General features: G+C 38.9%; 1 protein-coding gene across 1 annotated transcript in view; it reads right to left on the minus strand.

The window, feature by feature from the left end:
• Positions 1–9,073: 9,073 nt before the first annotated feature.
• Positions 9,074–21,229, minus strand: part of nup42 (nucleoporin 42) — a 14,847-nt gene continuing 2,691 nt past the window's right edge. Inside the window, exons 3-7 of the mRNA XM_043689753.1 lie at positions 20,153–20,247; positions 19,831–19,907; positions 15,448–15,534; positions 11,878–11,959; positions 9,074–10,804 (exon numbers count right to left, since the gene is read on the minus strand). Of these exons, the coding sequence (XP_043545688.1) occupies positions 10,158–10,804; positions 11,878–11,959; positions 15,448–15,534; positions 19,831–19,907; positions 20,153–20,247 (988 nt within the window). The 3' untranslated portion in view covers positions 9,074–10,157. The remainder of the gene's footprint in view (positions 10,805–11,877; positions 11,960–15,447; positions 15,535–19,830; positions 19,908–20,152; positions 20,248–21,229) is intronic.

Genomic DNA, 21,229 nt, shown 5'->3' on the forward strand with positions numbered 1-21,229 from the left:
GACTTATACACTTAATGGTAAGGTCCTAGGGAGTGTTACTGAACAAAGAGACCTTGGAGTGCAGGTTCATAGCTCCTTGAAAGTGGAATCGAAGGTAGATAGGATAGGGAAGGCGGCGTTTGGTATGCTTTCCTTTATTGGTCAGAGTATTGAGTACAGGAGTTGGGAGGCCATGTTGCGGCTGTACAAGATATTGGTTAGGCCACTGTTGGAATATTGCATGCAATTCTGGTCTCCTTCTTAATAGAAAGATGTTGTGAAGCAGATATTGGTTAGGCCACTGTTGGAATATTGCATGCAATTCTGGTCTCCTTCTTAACAGAAAGATGTTGTGAAGCTTGAAAGGGTTCAGAAAAGATTTACAAGGATGTTGCCAGGGCTGGAGGATTTGAGCTATAGGGAGAAGCTGAACAGGCTGGGGCTGTTCTCCCTGGAATGTCGGAGGCTGAGGGATGACCTTATAGAGGTTTACAAAATTACGAGGGGCATGAATAGGGTAAATAGGCAAAGTCTTTTCCCTGGGGTGGGGAGTCCAGAACTAGAGGGCATAGGTTTAGGGTGAGAGGGGAAAGATATAAAAGAGGGCAACTTTTACACGCAGAGGGTGGTACTTATATGGAATGAGCTGCCAGAGAAAGTGGTGGAGGCTAGTACAATTGCAACATTTAAGAGGCATTTGGATGGGTATATGAATAGGAAGGGTTTAGAGGGTTATGGGTTCGGTGCTGGCAGGTGAGACTAGATTGGGTTGGGATATCTGGTCGGCATGGACAGGTTGGACCGAAGGGTCTGCTTCCATGCTGTATATCTCTATGACTCTATATTTATATCGGTTTGCAACTTCCTTATGCTTTTTTACAACATACATTTCGAGTTATTTTTATGTCAGCTACAAATTTAGCTACCATGCTTTGTATCCTCTCATCCATCCATTGACGTAATTTCTGAAATGTTGAGATCCCAGAACAGATCCCTGTGGGTCTCCTCTCATCACAGCCTGCCAATCAGACAAAAAACAATTTATGGATACTCTGTTTTCTGCCAGCCGGCCATTCTTCTATTATTATTCTATGTTATCCCTTACATCATCAGCTTTTACCTTCTGTATTAACCTTTGATGTAACACCTAATTACATTCTGAAAAACCAAATAAAGTATGTTCACAAGCTTCCTTTATCCACAGTGGGCATGACATCTTCAAATAACTCATTTAAATTGGTTAATGATGACTCCTTCCAATTATCTTGAGCTTTTCTAAGTGCTCAGCTATAGTCTCCTTAATGATTGATTCTAACATCTTCCCCATGACAGATATCAAGCTAACTGGCCTATAAGTTCCTGTTTTCTGTTTCCATCCTTTCTTAACTGGATGGATTATAATTGCTATTTTCTAGTCTGATGGGACTTTTCTTGTATCTGTGGAATTCTTGGAATTTAATACCAATGATTCCAATACCTTATTAGCAATCTCTTTTAAAACGCTAGGATGAAATGCATCTGAATGCAGAGAATTGTTAGCCTGGGGCTCCATTATTATGCTTAGTGTCACCTCTGTTATGATTGTAATCTTGCTACATTACTCTTTCCTTTCCACCTCCTGATTTCCAATCTTTTTCTGTCTCATCAATAGGAAATACAGAAGCAAAATATTTGTACATTTCATCTGCTATTTCTAGTTATCTACTATTTTCATTTTTACTCGAGGACCTTGCTCACTTTACTTGCTTTTTTTCGATTTTAAATAGCTTCAGTATTTAATAGAATCAGTATTGGAGCATATTATAGAGTCATCGAGGCCTATAGCACTGAAAAGTGCCTTTCATCCATCGAGTCTGTGTTGGTCAAAAACTACTACCTCACTTCCCCATTCCCATTTTCTAGTACTTGGCTCATCAACTTGTCTGCCTTGGGATTTGCAAGTGTACATCCAGATTCTTCTTACATGATATGAGGGTTTCTGTTTCTCCTACCCTACAGTTAGTAATTTTCAGATTCCTACTATCCTCTGAGTGAAAACAATTTTTCTCACATTGCCTCTAAACCTCTTGCCCATTACTTTAAATTTATGTCCCTGGTCATTGATCCCTCCACCAAGGGGAAACGTTTCTTCCCACTTACCTTGTCTACGCCTTTCATAATGTTATATTGTGTTACCCCTCACTCTCCTCTGCTCTAAAGAAAACAACTCCAGTCTATCCAATCCCTTTTCAATGAAGGAACCAGTTATCAAGATGTTCTTGGATGAAAGAAAGAAGGATGTTACTATCTGCTATAGATATGCTAGAGTTCTTGGTGAACAATTTGCCCTCTCTCGAGGCGCTATACACTGAGATGGTGAAAGAGACAGGCTGGGAAAGAGACAGTTCCAGCTCTTGTTGTCACAAATTTATTTTTTCTTCTATCACCTTTGCTGTTCAAAAGCAGCTGTTAAATATAATTCAGTGTATATTACAACTCCGGCTACATTGTCTTTCCAATATGATTAGCGAACAGGTGAGACTTTCAGCTCACAACATGAAATTATCACATGTATGAATTAAAACACATCTTGTGGATTTCTTGTTGCTGATTGATTTGCATGGTTTCAATGCCCTTAGATAAATTGGTAATTCAATTGTGTGTGGTTTTCTTTATTCTACGTGAGTCTCTCAATGTTTACTTCGATCTATGGCCAAGTGACCACTGCAGGCAAAAGTGAGGACTGCAGATGCTGGAAACCAGAGTTTAGATCAGAGTTGTGCTGGAAAAGCACAGCAGGTCAGGCAGCATTCGAGAAGCAGGGAAATCGACTTTTCGGGCAAAAGCCCTCCATCAGGAATAGGATGAAGGACTTTTGCCTGAAATGTCGATTTTTCTGCTCCTCGAATGCTGCCTGACCTGCTGTGCTTTTCCTGCACCACTCTGATCTGAACAACAAGTGACCACTGCAGCCATTTCAGTCCATGTTATTTTGTTAAAAAAAAACAATTTTAATCCATGTAAGGCTGCAGAGTAACAATCAGATAATGAAAGTTAAAATTTGATAGCTCATATTTGGCACTATCATAATAACAGAAAGATCCAATGGACATTGCCCAGACATATCTCTGTAATCAGGGATACAAGTAACTTGCTGAAATACAGAAGTTGTTCTACACAGGAGTAGTAGAAAAAGATTAAATATCTGTCATCACACAAGGATCTATACATGAATGTTAACATCATTTTACATTAATAACTGTTTAATTGCTCTCTAATATTATTTGCAGCATTTCCTATATTACCCATTTATTTGGCACATGGCCTTCTCACTTCTAATGAATGGTAAGACAAGAGTTAAACACGATTAATTTGTTTTGATTGTAGGATCGCTATGTTGGGAAATTGTGGGGTGAGGCGATGGCAAACTGTTTCAGACTACCAGGTGGATGCACTGTTTCAGAGTCATTGAACACTTTCTGACTTAGGTCATCTCAGACAATCATATGAAATGTAACTAGTACCCGCATCGATCAAGCCCCTCCTCATCTGAAGAATCAGTAGGATCCTCAGTTCCATCCTCCTGTAGCTCCAGTCCTTGCTATTGCATTATGTTATACGAGGCCCAGCAGAGCACTTTGACTCTTAATACTCTAGCTGGTAAATGATGAAGGACATTCCCGCATCCAGATAGGTAAAACACAAATTCAGATTCTTGACTGCTTGCTTGATGACAATTCTCATGGTCAAGTGATTGTATCTCAAAAACAGGCATCAATGTCTTCACAGGTCTTCAGAGAATAATCCCCATATTTAGGGAACTAAGTCCTAATTCTGCTTTGAGAAGTAAAGAGCACTGAAGACTTGACTTGCCAAGCACAAAAGCATTAGATATCTCCTTGAAAATTGTATTATTATCAGGGTTCAAGTCCCTATCTACATTGTTATTGAATAGAACTGTATTCACCAGCAGATACTATGGGCTAGTTGGCCATGGGCACTCAGATGGGCCTTACCACACCTCCCTCTTTGTCAGCTATTCCAAAACGTCCCTCTTCAGTACCTACACAGGGACTGCACCCCAACTCTTCCATCATTACATCGATGTCTGCATCAGTGCTGTATCCTGCACCCAGGCTGAATTGGAGCAGTTCACTGATTTCGCCCACAACTTCCACCAGCCCTTAAATTCACTTGGTCTTTCTCGGACACCTCCCTCCCTTTTTCTTGATTTCTTCATTTCCATCTCTGGCGACAATCTACAGATGGATGTTTACTATAAACCCACAGACTCTCATAACTACCTGGACTATACCTTCTCTCACCCGTATCCTGCAAAAACCCCATCCCATTTTCCCAATTCCTCCACCCCCGTTGCATCTACTTGGATGAGGAGACATTCCACTCCCAGACATCCCAGATGTCACCTATTTTGAACAACATACTTATCCCCTCCATCATCCAGATAGCCCTCCGCTGCATCTCTTCCATTCCCCACTCCACTGCTCTAAACCCACCCCCCAATGCAATAAAGACAGGGTCTCCCTTGTCCTCACCTACCAGTCTCCACATCCAATGTGTCATCCTTAAACACTTCTGCCAAATCCAATTGGACCCTACCACCTTCCCACCTCCTCTGTCTTCTGCAAGGACTGTTCTCTTTGCCATTCCTTGATTCATACCAATCTCTCCACTAAAGAAACCCTGAACCCCTAGGTACTTTTCCCTGCAACCAGAAAAGATTCAAAACCTACTGGCACACCACCCCCTCACCTCCACCCAGGGCCCCAAACAATTCTTCTAGGTGAGACAGAAGTTCACCTGCCGCTTCTCCAACTTGGTTTACTGCATCAGGTGCTCCAGATGTTGTCTTCTCTACATAGGGGAGACCAAACATAAACTCAGGGCACATTTTGCTGAGCATCTCAGCTGGACCCACAAGAGCTGACCTGACCTCCTAATTACCGCCCATTTTAATTCTCCTTCCCATTCCTTTCCCAACATGACAATCCTCAGCCTCCTCCATTGCCACAATGAATCAGACCAAAAATTGGAGGAACACCACCTCATCTTCAGCCTGGGCAGCCAACAGCCCAGACGTCTCAACACTGGGTTCTCCAATTTCAAATAACCTCCCTTCTCAACCCCCCCCCCCCCCCCCCCAACTCCCTTTCTGGCCCCTCCCTCTCCCTTCCATTCCTCTGACCCTTCCTTCCAGCTACCAACTCTATTCTTTCCTCCCATTGACCAATAAAGGTCTCTGCGTTAACCTACCACTACCTCACCACTCAGCCTTACTCTTCACCCTCCCCTTTCATCCGTCCCCAGTCCTGAAGAAGAGTTACATCTGAAGCGTTGACTTCTCCACCTCCTGATGCTGCCGGGCTTGCTGTGTTCTTCCAGCTTGCTGCTTGTCTATCTTGGATTCCAGCATCTGCATGTATTTTGTCTCTATTTTTGTACTTAAGCTTCCAGGAGTCTTGAGGTACATTTCTATGTGTAAAGAGTGTCAAATAGTATGGAAAGAGATCAGGAATAAAGCAGTGAGATAAAGAATCAGCCATTATCACATTGAAAGACAAGGCAGGCTTGTTGGGCTGAATGGCCAATTCCTGCTTCTCATTTGTGTTTCTGCCCCTCGAAGCAGGTTGATAAGAAGATTGCTGTTTTTGCTGGCATTTCTCATATTGCTGCAGTTCACCTTGGTCTTCATCTGGGGTTAAATAAAGCTGCATAAGTAACACTTTTCCTGGATAGATAAGATGAGCAATATCCATCAGACACAAGACTCCAACACAAAGGAAACGGCCTGTGAATTACTGGAAGTCAACCCCAAGGTAGTAAAAGCTAAATCTCAGAGCAATTCCTGTGAGCAAAGAGTCTTCCAATTAGGCAAGGAAACAACTAGGATGTCTAATTACACAACAAGATATTTACCAAGTATTTGTTTGGACCCTTCAATTTTCAGTTCTCTCTCCACCCTTTCACTGGGGATTCAAAGAAATCCAATAATTCCAAGCTAATTTAGAAAACCATGTAAAGAGTTAATTGCCTTTACCATATTTCAATTGGCAGCCTGCCTTGCATGAGGTTTCATGCACACAGATGAACACACTGTTAAAAATAGATGGCAGATGGACTCCTTGGGCACCATCATTTTCAGCTCTTTTAACCAACCACTTCTAAACCCAAACTTAAATTTAAAATTCCTCCCCTTCCCAATCTCGTCAAGTTTTTAAAACCACGTCATAAAGTGCAGTACCAAATGTTCACTTTGGTTCCATTTGTACTTACAGCGCAGCAGGTGTGCTAAACAATTTCAAATCATACACAACACTAATGAACAAATGTAATGCTAAAATGCCACAAGTCACAGGATCTCCTTCCCCATCTCACACCTATTATACAGTTCTCTGGACAGATAATAACTTCAGTAAATTGTCAAAAATTAAGATTCTGTATTAGTTAGAACATAGAACAGTACAGCACAGAACAGCCCACGATGTTATGCCGACCATTGATCCGCATGCAAGGGAAAATGTACGAACCCTCAAATATCTGTGACCATATGCATGTCCAGCAGTCTCTTAAATATCCTCAATGACTCGCTTCCATAACTGTTGCTGGCAACGCATTCCATGCTCTCACAATTCTCTGCATAAAGAACCCACCTCTGACATCCCCTCTATACTTTCCGCAAACATCTTTAAACTATGACCCCTCGTGTTAACAATTTCTGCCCTGGGAAAAAGTCTCTGGCTATCAACTCTATCTATGCCTCTCTATCTTGTACACCTCAATTAGGTCCCCTCTCTTCCTTCTTTTTTCCAATGAAAAACGTCTGAGCTCAGTCGACCTCTCTTCGTAAGATAAGCCCTCCATTCCAGGCAGCATCCTGGTAAACCTCCTCTGAACCCTCTCCAAAGCATCCACATCTTTCCTATAATACTGGACACAGAATTCCAAGTGCGGTCTAACCAAAGTTTTATAGAGCTGCAACAAGATCTCACGGCTCTTAAACTCAATCCCCCTGTTAATGAAAGCCAAAACACCATATGCTTTCTTAACAACCCTTGTCTGGCAATTTTAAGAGATCGATGTACCTGCACACCAAGATCCCGCTGTTTCTCTACACTGCCAAGAATCCTGTCTTTAATCCTGTACTCAACTTTCAAGTTCAACCTTTCAAAATCCATCACTTTGCATTTATCTAGGTTGAACTCCATCTGCCACCTCTCAGCCCATCTCTGCATCCTGTCAATGTCACACTGCAGCCTACAACAGTCCTCTATACAGTCAACGACACCCCCAATCTTTGTGTCGTCTGTAAACTTGCTAACCCATCCTTCAATCTCCTCACGAAAGTCATTAATAAAAATTACAAAGAGTAGAGGCCCAAGAACAGAGCCCTGTGGAACACCATGACTTCCAGGCAGAATACTTTCTTTTCACTACCACTCGCTGTCTTCTATTGACCAGCCAAGTATGTATCCAGACAGCTAAATTTCCCTCTATCCCATTCCTACTGACCTTCTGAACGAACCTACCATGGGGAACCTTATCAAATGCCTTGCTAAAGTCCACATACACCACATCCACAGCTCGACCCTCATCAACTTGTCTAGTAACATCCTCAAAGAACTAAATAAGATTTGTGAGGCATAACCTGTCCCTCACAAAGCTATGCCAACTAATTAAGATTCAAATGACAAAGTTGACAAAAAGCATTACAAGATTGATCTATCATTACGAAAGACTGTAAACTTGGAGTAACTTGTCTTTGCAGAAAGGTGAATAGTGGACAAGGGAGGTCTGTATACAATTGGAATTTATAAGCTGAAATGAAATCATTGGATTTTTAGAAAGTAGGTAATTCTTACTGCCCTTCAAGTTTTAGTTTTTATAATTTGAAGGTAGAATGGAAAAATGAAATGCAGATGTAGTGTGCATAGAAGCATTAAATAAAGCATTGCACTCAAGACCAGATATGAAAATACAAGCATTTGGAAGTAGCAATGTAGCAGCAGGACTGCACTTGAGTTCACCTGTTCTGATGCATCTGTGTGATAGATATAAAATGATAGATGGAGCAAACAACTAACATTAATTAAATTAAACAGCCATTTTGGCTCTTGCATCTTCTGCTTGCAACTACTCCTACCAGATCTGTGGTTGTGCTTCATAATACTCATCCGACTTGAGCCTTCAATGCATGTCTTGAACCAACTCGGATATCCAATCCCTCAAATGTTAATTCTGATCCTCTCTCTGCACTAGATAGTTTGGCTATTTTTCCTAGTATTGTTTCAATTCAGCACCTGCAGTATTCTGCTGTTTGAATACATTTATGATGATCTCTCACCTGCTACCCTCCACTTTGCCCTCTAGAATCAAAATTTCCAAAATACTAATATTTTCTTTTCATTTTTCAACTTGTATATGTAAACTTCCATATACAGATCCTAAGACATCTTATCATCTACATTTGAAAGGCCTCTAATTTTCTTTATTTATTGTTCAGGTCTCTGAACCATGCAGGGAAATGTTCAAAAAGGAGAATTTTAAGGTTTTCTTCTTGTTTTAAGCCTGAAATTTCATGAAAATGAAGGATACCTCTATCCCAGCTTCTGACTTTGGCAGCACATTTACCATCTTCTGTTATCATTTGTCCTTTGTAGGCAAACCTAAGTACTTGTTAGTTTGGCAAATGGCCAAACTAACTTTAAAATCCTTCAAGATGATGTAGAGAAATTCACTATGTATGTAGAACAAAAATGCATGGTAGTGCAAATAGGAGAAAATAATTTTAAAAAAAGAATAGAGGAACAAGGACATCCTTAAATGCACAAGTAATTCCTTGGAAGTGGTAGGTATTTTCTTCTGCTCATGAGGGACAAACAGGTTGACTAATGAATATTTAAAACCAGAAAACTTGCAGCCTTTTTAAAAGCAAAGTGAACAACATGATTACAGATTTTTTTCCATCGTTTTGTGAAGGGTGAATGAATGAAGAATATTTGCACTTCTCCTCTCCAAGTCATTCATCTGAAACTATTCAAAAAATGGCCAATTCATAAATATTTCTACCACAGCAATAAATACAGGCACCATATAATTCTGTATTTGGCACTTTAATGTGATTTGCTAAATATTTCACATAAAAATATTAAAAGCAGCAAACAAGCAAAAAAAGGCTACCCGCATACAATAGGTGAAAACTCATACACCATTTACCATTGATTGTGAAGAGATTTGAGACTTCCTGACAGTGTTAAATAACTTGGTTTCCCTTCTAAAATGCTGATTCAAACTCAGCACTAAAATAATAATTGGAGTCACAAGTTCACAATTATAAGGCTTAAAAAGGTACAAAATATAACAATTGTGGGAATAGGTAATTATCAGGTTAACTCAGGCAAATTACAGTATACATCTTATTGGGGACAAGTAGACAATCTGTACTCCTAGGATGCATCAAAATGGAAACACTCCTGATATGCATATTTTTACATGAAATTTAAAATAATGTGTTTTTGTTAAATACAAATTCATTTTAGAACAATTACAATTGGCACTGTAGATAGTTAAATAAACCTTAAAGTAAAAATGTACAGTGCATTTCAGCTTTTTTTAAAAAAGACAGTTAAGTTGTGTACTGCATACAAATCTTGCTTGTTAAGTTGAAATAATTTATCCTAAAGGTCGCTCAAGAGTAATTCTAACTTTATTAAGCTAATTAAGGGATACCAATGTTTTCTGCTTACAATCATGCTCAGCATCTTGCAAATTACAGCTTGAAGTTTCAGTGCTTCCAGCATTCATTTGTTGTTAATATATTCATTTTCTTCCTCCTAGTCACTGGTGCAAATGAACCACTTATCAATCTGCATACCTCCTTAAGGGCAGCACATAATTCCAATACAGAAATAATTGCAGGTGGGTTTATTCCAACTTTTGCAAAAAGAGTGATGCTGTTGACAAATATTTGTGAATTTTTTTAAGATGGGGAAATTGAACACATGGGAAGAGTTGGAGAGAAAGAAATTATAATCAATCCAATAAATTACTATAAAGTTAAATTCCCTATATTACTGATTATAGCAGATATACCAAGAATTAAAATAAATTCAAAAAACATAATTTCTAGTGCATAATGAAGTATCATGGCAAGTAATCAATGTAATTATATTTCGTCGAATTTACACATTTAGAAGTTCGATTGGTGGTGGCCTTAAAGGGATCCTTCCTAGAGTGAACTTCTTTGCTTCAAATTCTTGTAAGTCATCTGCTGAGAGTTCTGTCCGAGGTGTATACAACTTATCGTTTCCGTTAACTGAATTATTGCCAACAGGAATGCTTTGGGACTGAGATACTGATGCTGCTGTGCTCCCAAAAACATTTGTTGTTGCTGTTGTTGTTGTTGTTCCTTTGCTCCCAAAACTATTTGCTGGTGCAATTACATTTCCTCCAAAAACATTTGTTGTTGTTGTTGTTACAGTGCTCCCAAACGCAGAGGATGTCGGTGCTTGGGCAGATGCAGAACCCCCAAAACCAGAAGAACCCATTGTTGAGTTGCTTCCAAAAGGAGTAGAACTTCCAAACACTGCAGCACTTGCAGCTGAGCTGGTAGCAGAACCACCAAATGCACCAGGGGCTGAAGCTGGTGTGGAAGTGGGAAGTGCAAACGTTGACGTATTTCCAAACACCGAGGAAGAGGCTCGTTTGGTTTCAAATCCTGACAGAGGTGCTGAAGAATTTCCAAACTGTGATGTTGTTGTGGTATTGCCAAATCCAGCACTGGGTTTGAAGCTAAATGAGCTGCTGTTTACAGAGCTGGAGGCAAAGCCTTAGAAAAGAAACAAAACCGAAGTGAGTCATGTTATTTCAGTAAGCCACCAGGGAAACAGATATGAACTCAACTGCTTCACTTCAAACCTATTCATAAGTGTTACAGGCCTCATAAAAATTGACTTGAAAAACTTTGGAAATGAAAATTCCAGGGGTTTTATTTATTTCAACAGTAGTACGCAATTAGTCTAAAAATTAGTCTAAATGTCTTAAATGATTAAGAACCATTCAAACAGTGAATTAATCATATCAGTACAGCACTGAGATGAGTAACTTAGTCTACAGTAGCAAAAAAGTTAAATGATAAAATTTGAATGTAAAAGTGGTACTGAGAAAAGACAGCTCGATGTTTGAATTGATACTTTCTGAAACAAATACAGGAAAAAGAACTAAATTAGTAACTTGCAGCACTGCCATATTAGAGATGGGCTAAATCACCTGCTACTTAGTTGGAAATATAGAATAGAATTTACATTGTAAATTAGTTTACTTGTATTAGAACTGTTAAGCTTTGTGGCACTGGTGTATAAATTGATACGAAGGCCCTCTTTCTTGCACAAACAAATTTCCAACTAGTGCACACTAATAGCTATATTAAGGAATTATAGATGGATTATAATAGCTTGACTTAAATTTGTCATGATCATCTTGACCCATCAGGAGTGACACAGCTCAGAGTCAAGAGCAAGTTTTATATTACATACTAGAGGCATCTCTCCTTTATTATTTATCGACACCTGACAGCACAGATTCTCAAAACACCTCTACGTGACCCCAAGTGCCCAGACCCCCAGCATTACATTATACTTTTATTTGTTGCATTCCTCAAAGGTTTAACTGAAACTCCATTTTTTATAGTACAAATTTCCTGAAGTTTTAGGAAGAGCAGATTAAAATGTCAGCTTGGCAACCAGAGATCAATCTTCTAGCATTTTAACAGCTGACAGTCCACAAAATGGTACAGGAAATTAACTAACACCATCATTTTTCAGAGATTAGAAAAAAATTTCTACTTTACAGAAGTACATTTAATTTAAGACATCTATATTGTAATTGCACATCAACAGTTACCAGATGAGCCAAAGGTTGAAGTTTGCATTCCACCAAATCCTGTTGCAGGTTTCTGTTGGTTTGGCTTTCTCAATTCAGCACTCTGGAGAAACAGAGAAGGAAAATAAAGGTTATAGTTTTGAAGTCTCTAAATAAAATAAATCATGATAATAGATTCATTTGTGTTGTAACCCTGAACTTTTGGCAGCAATTCAAATAATTTTCAATCCAGACAGGTACATTACTAACGAAGAGTTATAAAAAAAGTACATAAGTTAGTAACAAAGCAACAAAGGGAATAATCTATTAACTGCTTGATTAATCAAATTCTAAGAATAATGTCAGTTTAAAGATCAGACATGAAGCTCACTTCCAATGAATGAGCAGTTCAGCACAAGACTAAAAACGATGAAAGGTCATGTGATGACAGATATAATATGATTTTAAAAATTGCAGATACTGGAAATCTGAAACAAAAATAGAAATTGCTGGAGAAAATCAGCAGGTTTGGCAGAATCTGTGAAGAGAAAGCAGAGTTAACGTTTCAGTTCTACTGACTTTTACAGAAGGCTTCTTTTGAAGAAAGGCCACTGGACCCAAAATATTAACTTTGCTTTCTCTTCACAGATGCTGCCAGACCTGCTGAGTTTGGGATAACATATGATAATTGGGAAACTTCTTTTAATGATGGCATTATAGCAGAGTCACTGAATGGTAGACACAGTTTAACTCGGCATGTGTGCCATGCAACATCAGATCTAGGTGCAGTCAATATATGAGAAAAGCAAAAACATATTCCATTACACAACAACGATGGTTACGTCTTGATGTGAAACAGCAGAGAGCTAGAGAGAACTACGTTTCAAATTTTAAACAACAGCTTGGTATTTAATGTTCTAATCATCAAACAGTCAAAATTACATTTAATCATTATGGAAAGTTTTTGATTTCAGTGCAATTTTTAGAGGTTAAAAAAAAATTTTCCATAGAAAAGGGAATTACTTACAATACCCCCCAAAAAATTAGAATTCAGCCAGTATCAATTGCTTTGATATGAAGTATAATTACTTGTACACACCTGTATCATGTACAAAGAAGAATCAATTTATTAAAAACACCTTCAAATGTGCAGTGGGACTAAACCTGTTGCTGATCAGTTCAGTTCAAGTATTAGAAAGTTTACTTCTGCTTGTAATTCAACTAAAACTAATTGCTAGGATCAGTAATGACAATAATATTGAGACATTATGTCACTACCAGAATAGAATAAAATGAATTAATTGGAGGTGAGTTTTCTACTGTCCAGCAGCTCCAACGTGCCTACACTCTTAAAAACACGTTAAATGACCCTGGAATTGTGTAAAACAGCAAACTCCTACCAGGCACTTCTTTAGCTGACCCCTCTTGCCCCTCGCTTCTATTTCAGCTCTCAGCAAAAAAAAATAAAATTTAAGAAATATTGCTTCAGCTGGGCCCTGCAAAGACCAATTTCTGCTACGAGATATAGTGTGCCCAAACTGTAACCAGTCAGCTGGTGACCTGGTGTTGATGTGACATGCACCACCTTCATTTCTCAGCTTTCTTCACCCATTCCAACCTGTCTGCCTCTAAAACACTCTCTTCTCAGGTCTAACTCAAGATTTTGATATCAAACCTCCTGACAAGAGTGGTTTGTGGTCTGGTAGCCGGTCCTCTACCTTGCAGAGCCTGAGCACCAAGTTTTGAATGTCTTTTTTCCCCCAGGACTATGGCCCTAACAATGAAAATTAAACTTGTTTCCAGGGTTGTCACTGACTTCACCTGCTCTGGAGTTTTTTCCTCCACAGTTGCCCATCTTATAGACCTTAATCCTGCGGTCAGCTTCTACCACCTTCCCAAAATCCACAAACAGGGCTGCACTTGTAGACCCATTGTTTCAGTCTGTTCCTGCTCCACTGAACTTATTTCATTCCATCTTGACTACTTTTTCCTCCCTTGTTCAATCTCTTTCCAGCTACTTTTGTGATGCTTTATGCCAGTTCCACAATTCCCAGTTTTTTGGCCTCTGTTGCCTTCTTCGTCTTGGACTTACAATCTCTCTACACACCCATTGCCCCATCAATGTTCAGAAGACTCTTCAGTTCTTCTTTGCTAGTAGATCTGAATAGTCCTCATCCAGCACCGCTCTTCTCCATTGCCTGGCTGAGCTAATTCTTTTCTTAAACACGTTTCACATTCTCCAAGTCAAAAGTCTGGCCAAGGTACCCAGATGGTTTCTGTTGCTTTGTGGAGCAGATGAACATTCCTTTTTAGAGTCCTAATCTGCCCCTCTCCCAGAACTCTTCTTCTGATACATCAATGATTGCACCAGTGCTGCTTTTGCTTTCATTTGGAATTGGAAAAAAAATTAATTATCTTTACTTCCAATTTCCGTCCTTCTCTACCTTTGCCTGGCCATTAAATTAAGAAAGATGATGATATTCGGTAGACATGCAAGTCAAAGACTCTTAGGGTTGGATGGAATTCAAAACACAATTGAATCAGATATGATCTAATTGAGAAGTAGAACAGACTCAAGGAGACAAGTAACCTACTTGTGTTCTCAATTTGCATGTCTATAAAACAGTGACTGCATTTGCCTAGATAATAGAGACACTATTTTAAAGATATTAACTTTATGTCATGCAGTTCTTTTTTAAAGGTCTGATAACGTATTATATAAGCACAATGACACACAATGATTAGCAGTGAATGAAAGATGCACATTGCTCAATGCTATTCACTTTCTGTGAGCTTTTGCACTGGATTTAGTAATTGTTAGTGTCAAAGCAACATAGTCCTTTTTACAGGGAACCTCGGATGAACATGAGGGGTTAGGCAAGTTAGTGAATCCATGATTAGATTGATGAATCTTCACTGAGACAAGCAGACATCCCAAGTTAGAAGAAATAATTCAATGTAAAATTAGCTACAGAAAATAAAATTAAGATGGCTAGATGGAATTAAGAGAGAGGTAAGAGACAAAAAAAAGGTAAAGTAAAAATAAAAACAAAGAACTGTTGATACTGGAAGTCTGAAACTAAATTTAAAAAATTGCTGGAGAAACTCACCAGGTTGGCATCTGTGGAGACAAAGCAGAGTTAACATTTGGGTTCAGTGACCCTTCAAGAGGTAATGAATTTTGGAAATACAATATTATTTTTAATATCTTAAAGGGCAAGCCAGGTAAAAGTTAATTTTCACCGTCACTGTGATTGTTTGATAACAGTTAAGATTGACAATGCTGTTATAAATTTAAAAGCAATTATATGGACAAATTCTAACCTTTTTTGGACTAGTGAGTATCTAGTAGGTGAGTACCACAAATTTATGCTTTTGCACCTATGTTAGAGAGGAGGAGGAACAGTGTAATGCAGACAGTAATTTCCTGATTTCTATGTTCAATTGTACATGCACAGATGCCAGAAGTTGCTTTGATTTACTTCATAAATAGGGTGAGGATAACAGCTGCAAAATCTAAGCCTACTGGAACATTTTAAAATGACACAAATACAAATTAATTACCATTTATTTTACATACACATTTTCAGTCTTTTCCCAATTACAGCTTACCATTGAACTTCTTACAGATGAATTTGGTTTCTTAATTTCAAGCATTCTGTTCTTCTGTTGATTTGATAACTGCCTAATGGAGTCAGCCTGCAACAAAATACAATTTTAAAAAAATTTCAGACTAACAATTAGAAATTAACATTACAACTAACATATACTTAATGTAATTGTTCAGATTCAGTAATTAACAATGCTGTCCTTTAAATCTAAAGGACTGGAATTTAAGGATGCAAAAGTTATGCGGCAGCTATAAAACCTGGTTAGATCCCAATTGGAGTACTCCAAACAGATCTTGGCACCACATCTTAGGGAAGATATATTGGTCTTGAAAGGAATACAATTAGGTCTACAAGAATGATAACTTAACTCCTGAAATGTAGCTATGAAGACAGATTATATAAGGTTATGTCTGTTTTCTCTAGAACTTAGAAGTTTAAGGGGTGATCTGATCAGTCTTCAAGATATTAACAAGAATGGACTGGATGATAAAGATGGGGATTCTAGAACTCTGGGCCAATTAGGGCCATTCAAGAAAGATATTAGGGAGCACCTCTGCACACAAAAGGTGTTAGAGGTTTGTAACCCACTTCACAAATGGCAGTTCATACTAGATCATTTGTCAAATTTAAACCTGAGATAGATAGATAGATTTTTGTTAAGCAAAGATATTGAGAAATATGGGCCAAAAGCAGGCATATGGAGTTAGAACACAGATCAGCCATGACCTCGATGAATGGCAGGCAGAACAGGATTGACAGGCAGAACAGGATTGACAGGCTGAATGGCCTACTCCTGTTCCTATGTCTTGTTGCTACTAAAGAAGAATCATTTGAATTATTTTTACTTTAATTAAGAATTATTGCTTCAAAAAAAGTAATGTCTTGGACATATAGCTGAGAGCATTAAGTCTATTTGCTCTCAGTCAGCATGTTATTCTAAATATTTTGGATGCATGACTTTCAGTTCTCATTCAAGGTAACTGCTAACCAGAGATTTCAATAACTTAAAATTCAATACTGGATTGTTTTGCTCCATTTATGCTCTTGCAATCCATGAAAATAAAGTAAATTATTTTGTTTCTGAATCATTAACAACATGGGTGTCACGCAAGGCCTTAGTTCATAGATCATGCACAATGAAACTAACAAGCATTCCAAAAAGGAATAGCTTAGATTAAAATAAGTTTAGATTCAGGTTTATTAAAACATTTTACAGGGAGGAGAAAGTAAGGACTGCAGATGCTGGAGATCAGATTCAATAGTGTGGCGCTGGAAAAGCACAGCTCATCAAACAGCATCCAAGGAGCAGTCAGTCATCCAAGGATGCTGCCTGACTGACTGTGCTTTTCCAGGACCACATTCTCTACACTAAAACATTATAAAGGTGCTTTAGTTCACTTAAACATGCTCCCAATTTGTGGAATGTCAGTGTGTCCTCACTTTAACTCTTAGGTCAATGGAATGTATTCTAATTAGAATAAAAGATGAATTGGAGAAGTTAGTAACAGCTCCAAGCAAGATTTGCATAGTAATAGCTAAAATTATGGTGCATATGCCAAATTTTAGAAAAGGTTGGGTCGATGTACCACTCCCTATTGTTAAGTCAGTGTAAATCTATTTCAATTAATTATACTGGAAAAGAAAGGGGAGGCAATAGCCTTGTGGTATCATTGTTGGTCTCGCAACCACAGTCGTGGGATTGAACCCCACCAAAGCAAGTGAATTCAACTTGTGGACATGAAGTCCAGTCTTCACATAGAGAAGATATTTTTTATTCATTCACGGGATACGGATGTCAGTGGCCAGGCCAGTATTTATTGCTCATCCCCAATTTTCCACAGGGCACTTGAGAGTCAACCACATTGCTTTGGGACTCGTGTGACATGTCAAGCAGACCAGGTTCGGCTGGCAGATTTTCTTCCCAAAAAGACATTAGTGAACCACTAAAATTACAATATTGAAAGAACATTAGACTACCCTACCACATGCTGTGAAACTATCACTGTGCTAAATGGGATAGGTAGTAAATCAAAATTGGGCATCTATGAGGTGCTGTAGGCCCTCAGTGGCAGCCAAATTGTAGTCCAATGCAATCTACGCCCTCACAGATCAGCATATTCCTACTCTACCATAACATTCTTCTGATTTAATGAAGAGTGAAAGAGGGCATGCCAGGATTAGCACCAGAAATAGCTAAAAAGTCAACCTTATGAAGTTACAAAACAGGACTAATTGTGAGCCAAACAGAATAAGCAGGAAGTGAAAGTCAGAGCTAATCAATTCTACAATGAAGAGGTCAGATATAAACTCTGCAGTCCTGCCATAGCTCGTCATGAACGGTGGAGGATAATTTATAAACAGCGCCATCTTCAATAATTGTGGAGCCTAGCACACTGATGCAAAAAATAAGGTTGAAGCACTTGCAACTATCTTCAGTCCAAAGTTCTGAGTGGATAATCCATTTTGGCCTTCTCCAGAGGTTTCCAGCATTAAGATGCCAGTCTACAGCCAATTCAATTCACTTTTTGGGATATTAATAAATGCTTGATGGACTGGATACTGTAAAAACTATGCACTCTATAACTCTTCAGAACTTGACACGCCCCCATCCTGCATGTTACAATACAGCTACAACACTGGCATCTATCCAATAATGTGGAAAATTGCCCAAGTACGTCCTGTACAATAAAAAAAGGACAAATCCAATCTGCCAATTACTTTCCCATCAGTTCATTCTTGAATATCAGTAAAATAATGCAAGGTATCAGTGCTAACAAACAGCACTTGGGTTAGCAATAATCTGCTCACTAACAATATTTAGGTCCCTCAGCTCCTGATGTCATTACAGCCTTACTTCAAACATTGACAAAACAGCTGGATTGCACAGGTAGGGTAAGAGTGACCGCTCTTGACATCAAAGTTGAATTTGAGAGTGTGCCATCAAAGTGCTCTCACAAAACTGGAGTCAAAGGGAATCAGAGAGAAAATTGTTTGCTGATTAAAGTCATATCTGACATAAAAGGAAGATGGTTGTGGTTGTTGGGGGTCAGTCATCACAGCTCCAAGAACATCTCTGCAGAAGTTCCTCAGGGCAGTGTCCTAGGTCCAATCGTCCTCAGCTGCTTCATCCATGACCTTCCATTCACCAGAAGGTCAGAAGTGGGGAAGCTCGCTGACAACTGCACCAATGTTTAACATCACTTAAAGCTCTTTAGATACTAAAGCAGTCCATGTTCAAATACAACATGACATGGACAATAACCAGGCTTGGGCTTGCAAGTGGCAAATAACATTTATGCTAAAGAACCAACAACCATCTTCAAAAAGACAAACTAACAATCGACATTCAATAGCATCACCATCACTGAATTCCCCGCTATCAACTTCCTGGGGGTTACCACTGACCAGCAACTGAACTGGACCAGCCACATAAGTACTCGGGCTATAAGAGCAGGCCAGAGGCTAGGAGTCTTGCAGCAAGTAACTTTTCTTCTAACTTCCCAAGCCTATTCACCATCTGCAAGGCACAAGTCAGAAAGCTTACAAAATATTCTCCACTTGCTTGAAAACGTTTAAGACGCTTACCAGGACAAAGCAGCCATTGTGATTAGGAGCACACCCACAGGCATCTACTCCTTCCACATAGTGCACACTGCAGCTACTGAGCAACAATCTACAAGATGCACTGCAGAAATTCACCAACGCGGCTTAGACAGTACTTTCCAAAGTCCTGACGAGTACCATCCAGAAGGACATGAGAATCAGATACACAGGAACACCACCACTTGCAAGTTCCCTTCCAAATCACTCACCATCCAAACTGGGAAATATATTATCATTCCTTCACTGTCAATGGGTCAAAATCCTGGAATGCCCTCCCTAATGATACTATCAGTCTGCTTTCAATACTGGACTTTAGTCATTCAAGGCAGCAACTCACCACAAACTTTCTCAAGGGCAATGAGGGATAGTCAGTAAACGTTGGCTCAGACAGCAACAGCTACACCTTGTGAATCAGTGACATCTCACATGACGAGAGTATTTCCATCTTTGCAGTCAAGGAAAGTATCATCTCATCCATAAACCCGTTCTAGGTTACACCATTCTCACTTTAGCTTCGGCAACCATCAAAAGATGTTATCAATGAGGTTCTTTCATTGATAGGAATGAAAGAATGTCAGGAATCTTCATGCTCGAAAACTTACCTAAGAAGTAGACAATTACCTCTGCAAAGAACACAGATTCAGGATCAGAAGTCACCATTTTGCCTTACCACAAGAAGAGGCAGAAACAACACTCAAAAGTGCATCAGCTAACATGACTGATTAGTCCAACGCTTCCACTTCATATTCGTAAAATGACTTCAAAAGCATACAGTTCTTACATAATTTGACAAGCTGCCTCCTGCTTTACTGTTATAATATTCCAATCGCAATTCTTCTGGGGAGATGTCCACAAGACCTGTAGAGAAACAAAACACACACTGTGCCATCATATATTTTTCAGTAAGATTAAACGTACCTGATGAATTATCTTTTGTGAATTTTATTCCATCGATAAGGTTTTACTATGACTCTTCAGTCTGTTGTTTGGATATTGTTTTCTCTTTCTTAAAATAAAATTCTAAGGTAGAATTTAAATGGTAAAAATATGTTGGGATAATCTGATTCTAGAAAAATGGCACAGAAGCAGAACCAGTTTTGTACCTGAGACACATGCATATTCCTTGGCAACAGAGTAACAGGAAAATAACCACTGGCCAGAGATTTCCCATGCTTCAATGTCTTTTCTTACTATTTCCCTGCAAAACAAAATTGAAAAAAATAATATGTTACACACATTTACACAAAAATTATTAGTAACGACTATGGAGTCATCCTTAAATATCATCACAAACATGTTCTTGTAATGAGTTACAAAATTCTTAAAGAAGGAAATAAGCTATGAAATTGATTTTCAAAGAGTGGTACTTTGTTAAACCACAATTTTCTTCATATTAAAATGCCTAACAATCTTTTCCAAGCCTCAGTTGGTAATTAGAAGCAAAGACCTGAGTATCCCACATTTACTTCCCAGCAGTATTACATAAAACTGCAAATGCTTCACAGTAATGTTGATTCATTGTCCAAATTTCCTTTCCTCCCAAGGCTGTGTTTCACAGCTCCTTAATTTCACACAATTAAACAGTCTACCATTCACCAACAGCTGCATTGGCATATTAAGGGAGTTTTCTTGAAGTTAATGTTGGCAAACCTGAATCCAACCTGATTGGAGAACAACCAATAATTTCAACCTTAGTCTTCGATTTAACTTCTCTTCAATCAAACCAGGTACGTCAGTGCACAACTTTGGTGTTTTGGAAGATCTTGAATTCCGCTTCAATTTCCATATCCTACCTATCACCAAAACCACCTATTATCAAGACCGTAAAGAACTTCTACAGAGCTAATACAGTAGCATGTGGAATTACTATAATAAAAATCATCACGTGCTGGAGCCAATTCAGTAGGTCTGATATCATCTGTCAAGAGAGAAACATAGTTAACGTTTCAAGTCCCATATGACCCCTCTTTGAACACATCCACAACCTACTGCAACCCAACAGAGTCATAGTCATAGAGTCATAGAGATGTACAGCATGGAAACAGACCCTTCGGCCCATGCCAACCAGATATCCCAACCCAATCTAGTCCCACCTGCCAGCACCTGGCCCATATCCCTCCAAACCGTTCCTATTCATATACCCATCCAAATGCCTCTTAAATGTTGCAATTGTACCACAT

This window comes from Chiloscyllium plagiosum, chromosome 5, assembly GCF_004010195.1.
Source record: "Chiloscyllium plagiosum isolate BGI_BamShark_2017 chromosome 5, ASM401019v2, whole genome shotgun sequence".
Taxonomy (NCBI): Eukaryota; Metazoa; Chordata; class Chondrichthyes; order Orectolobiformes; family Hemiscylliidae; genus Chiloscyllium; species Chiloscyllium plagiosum.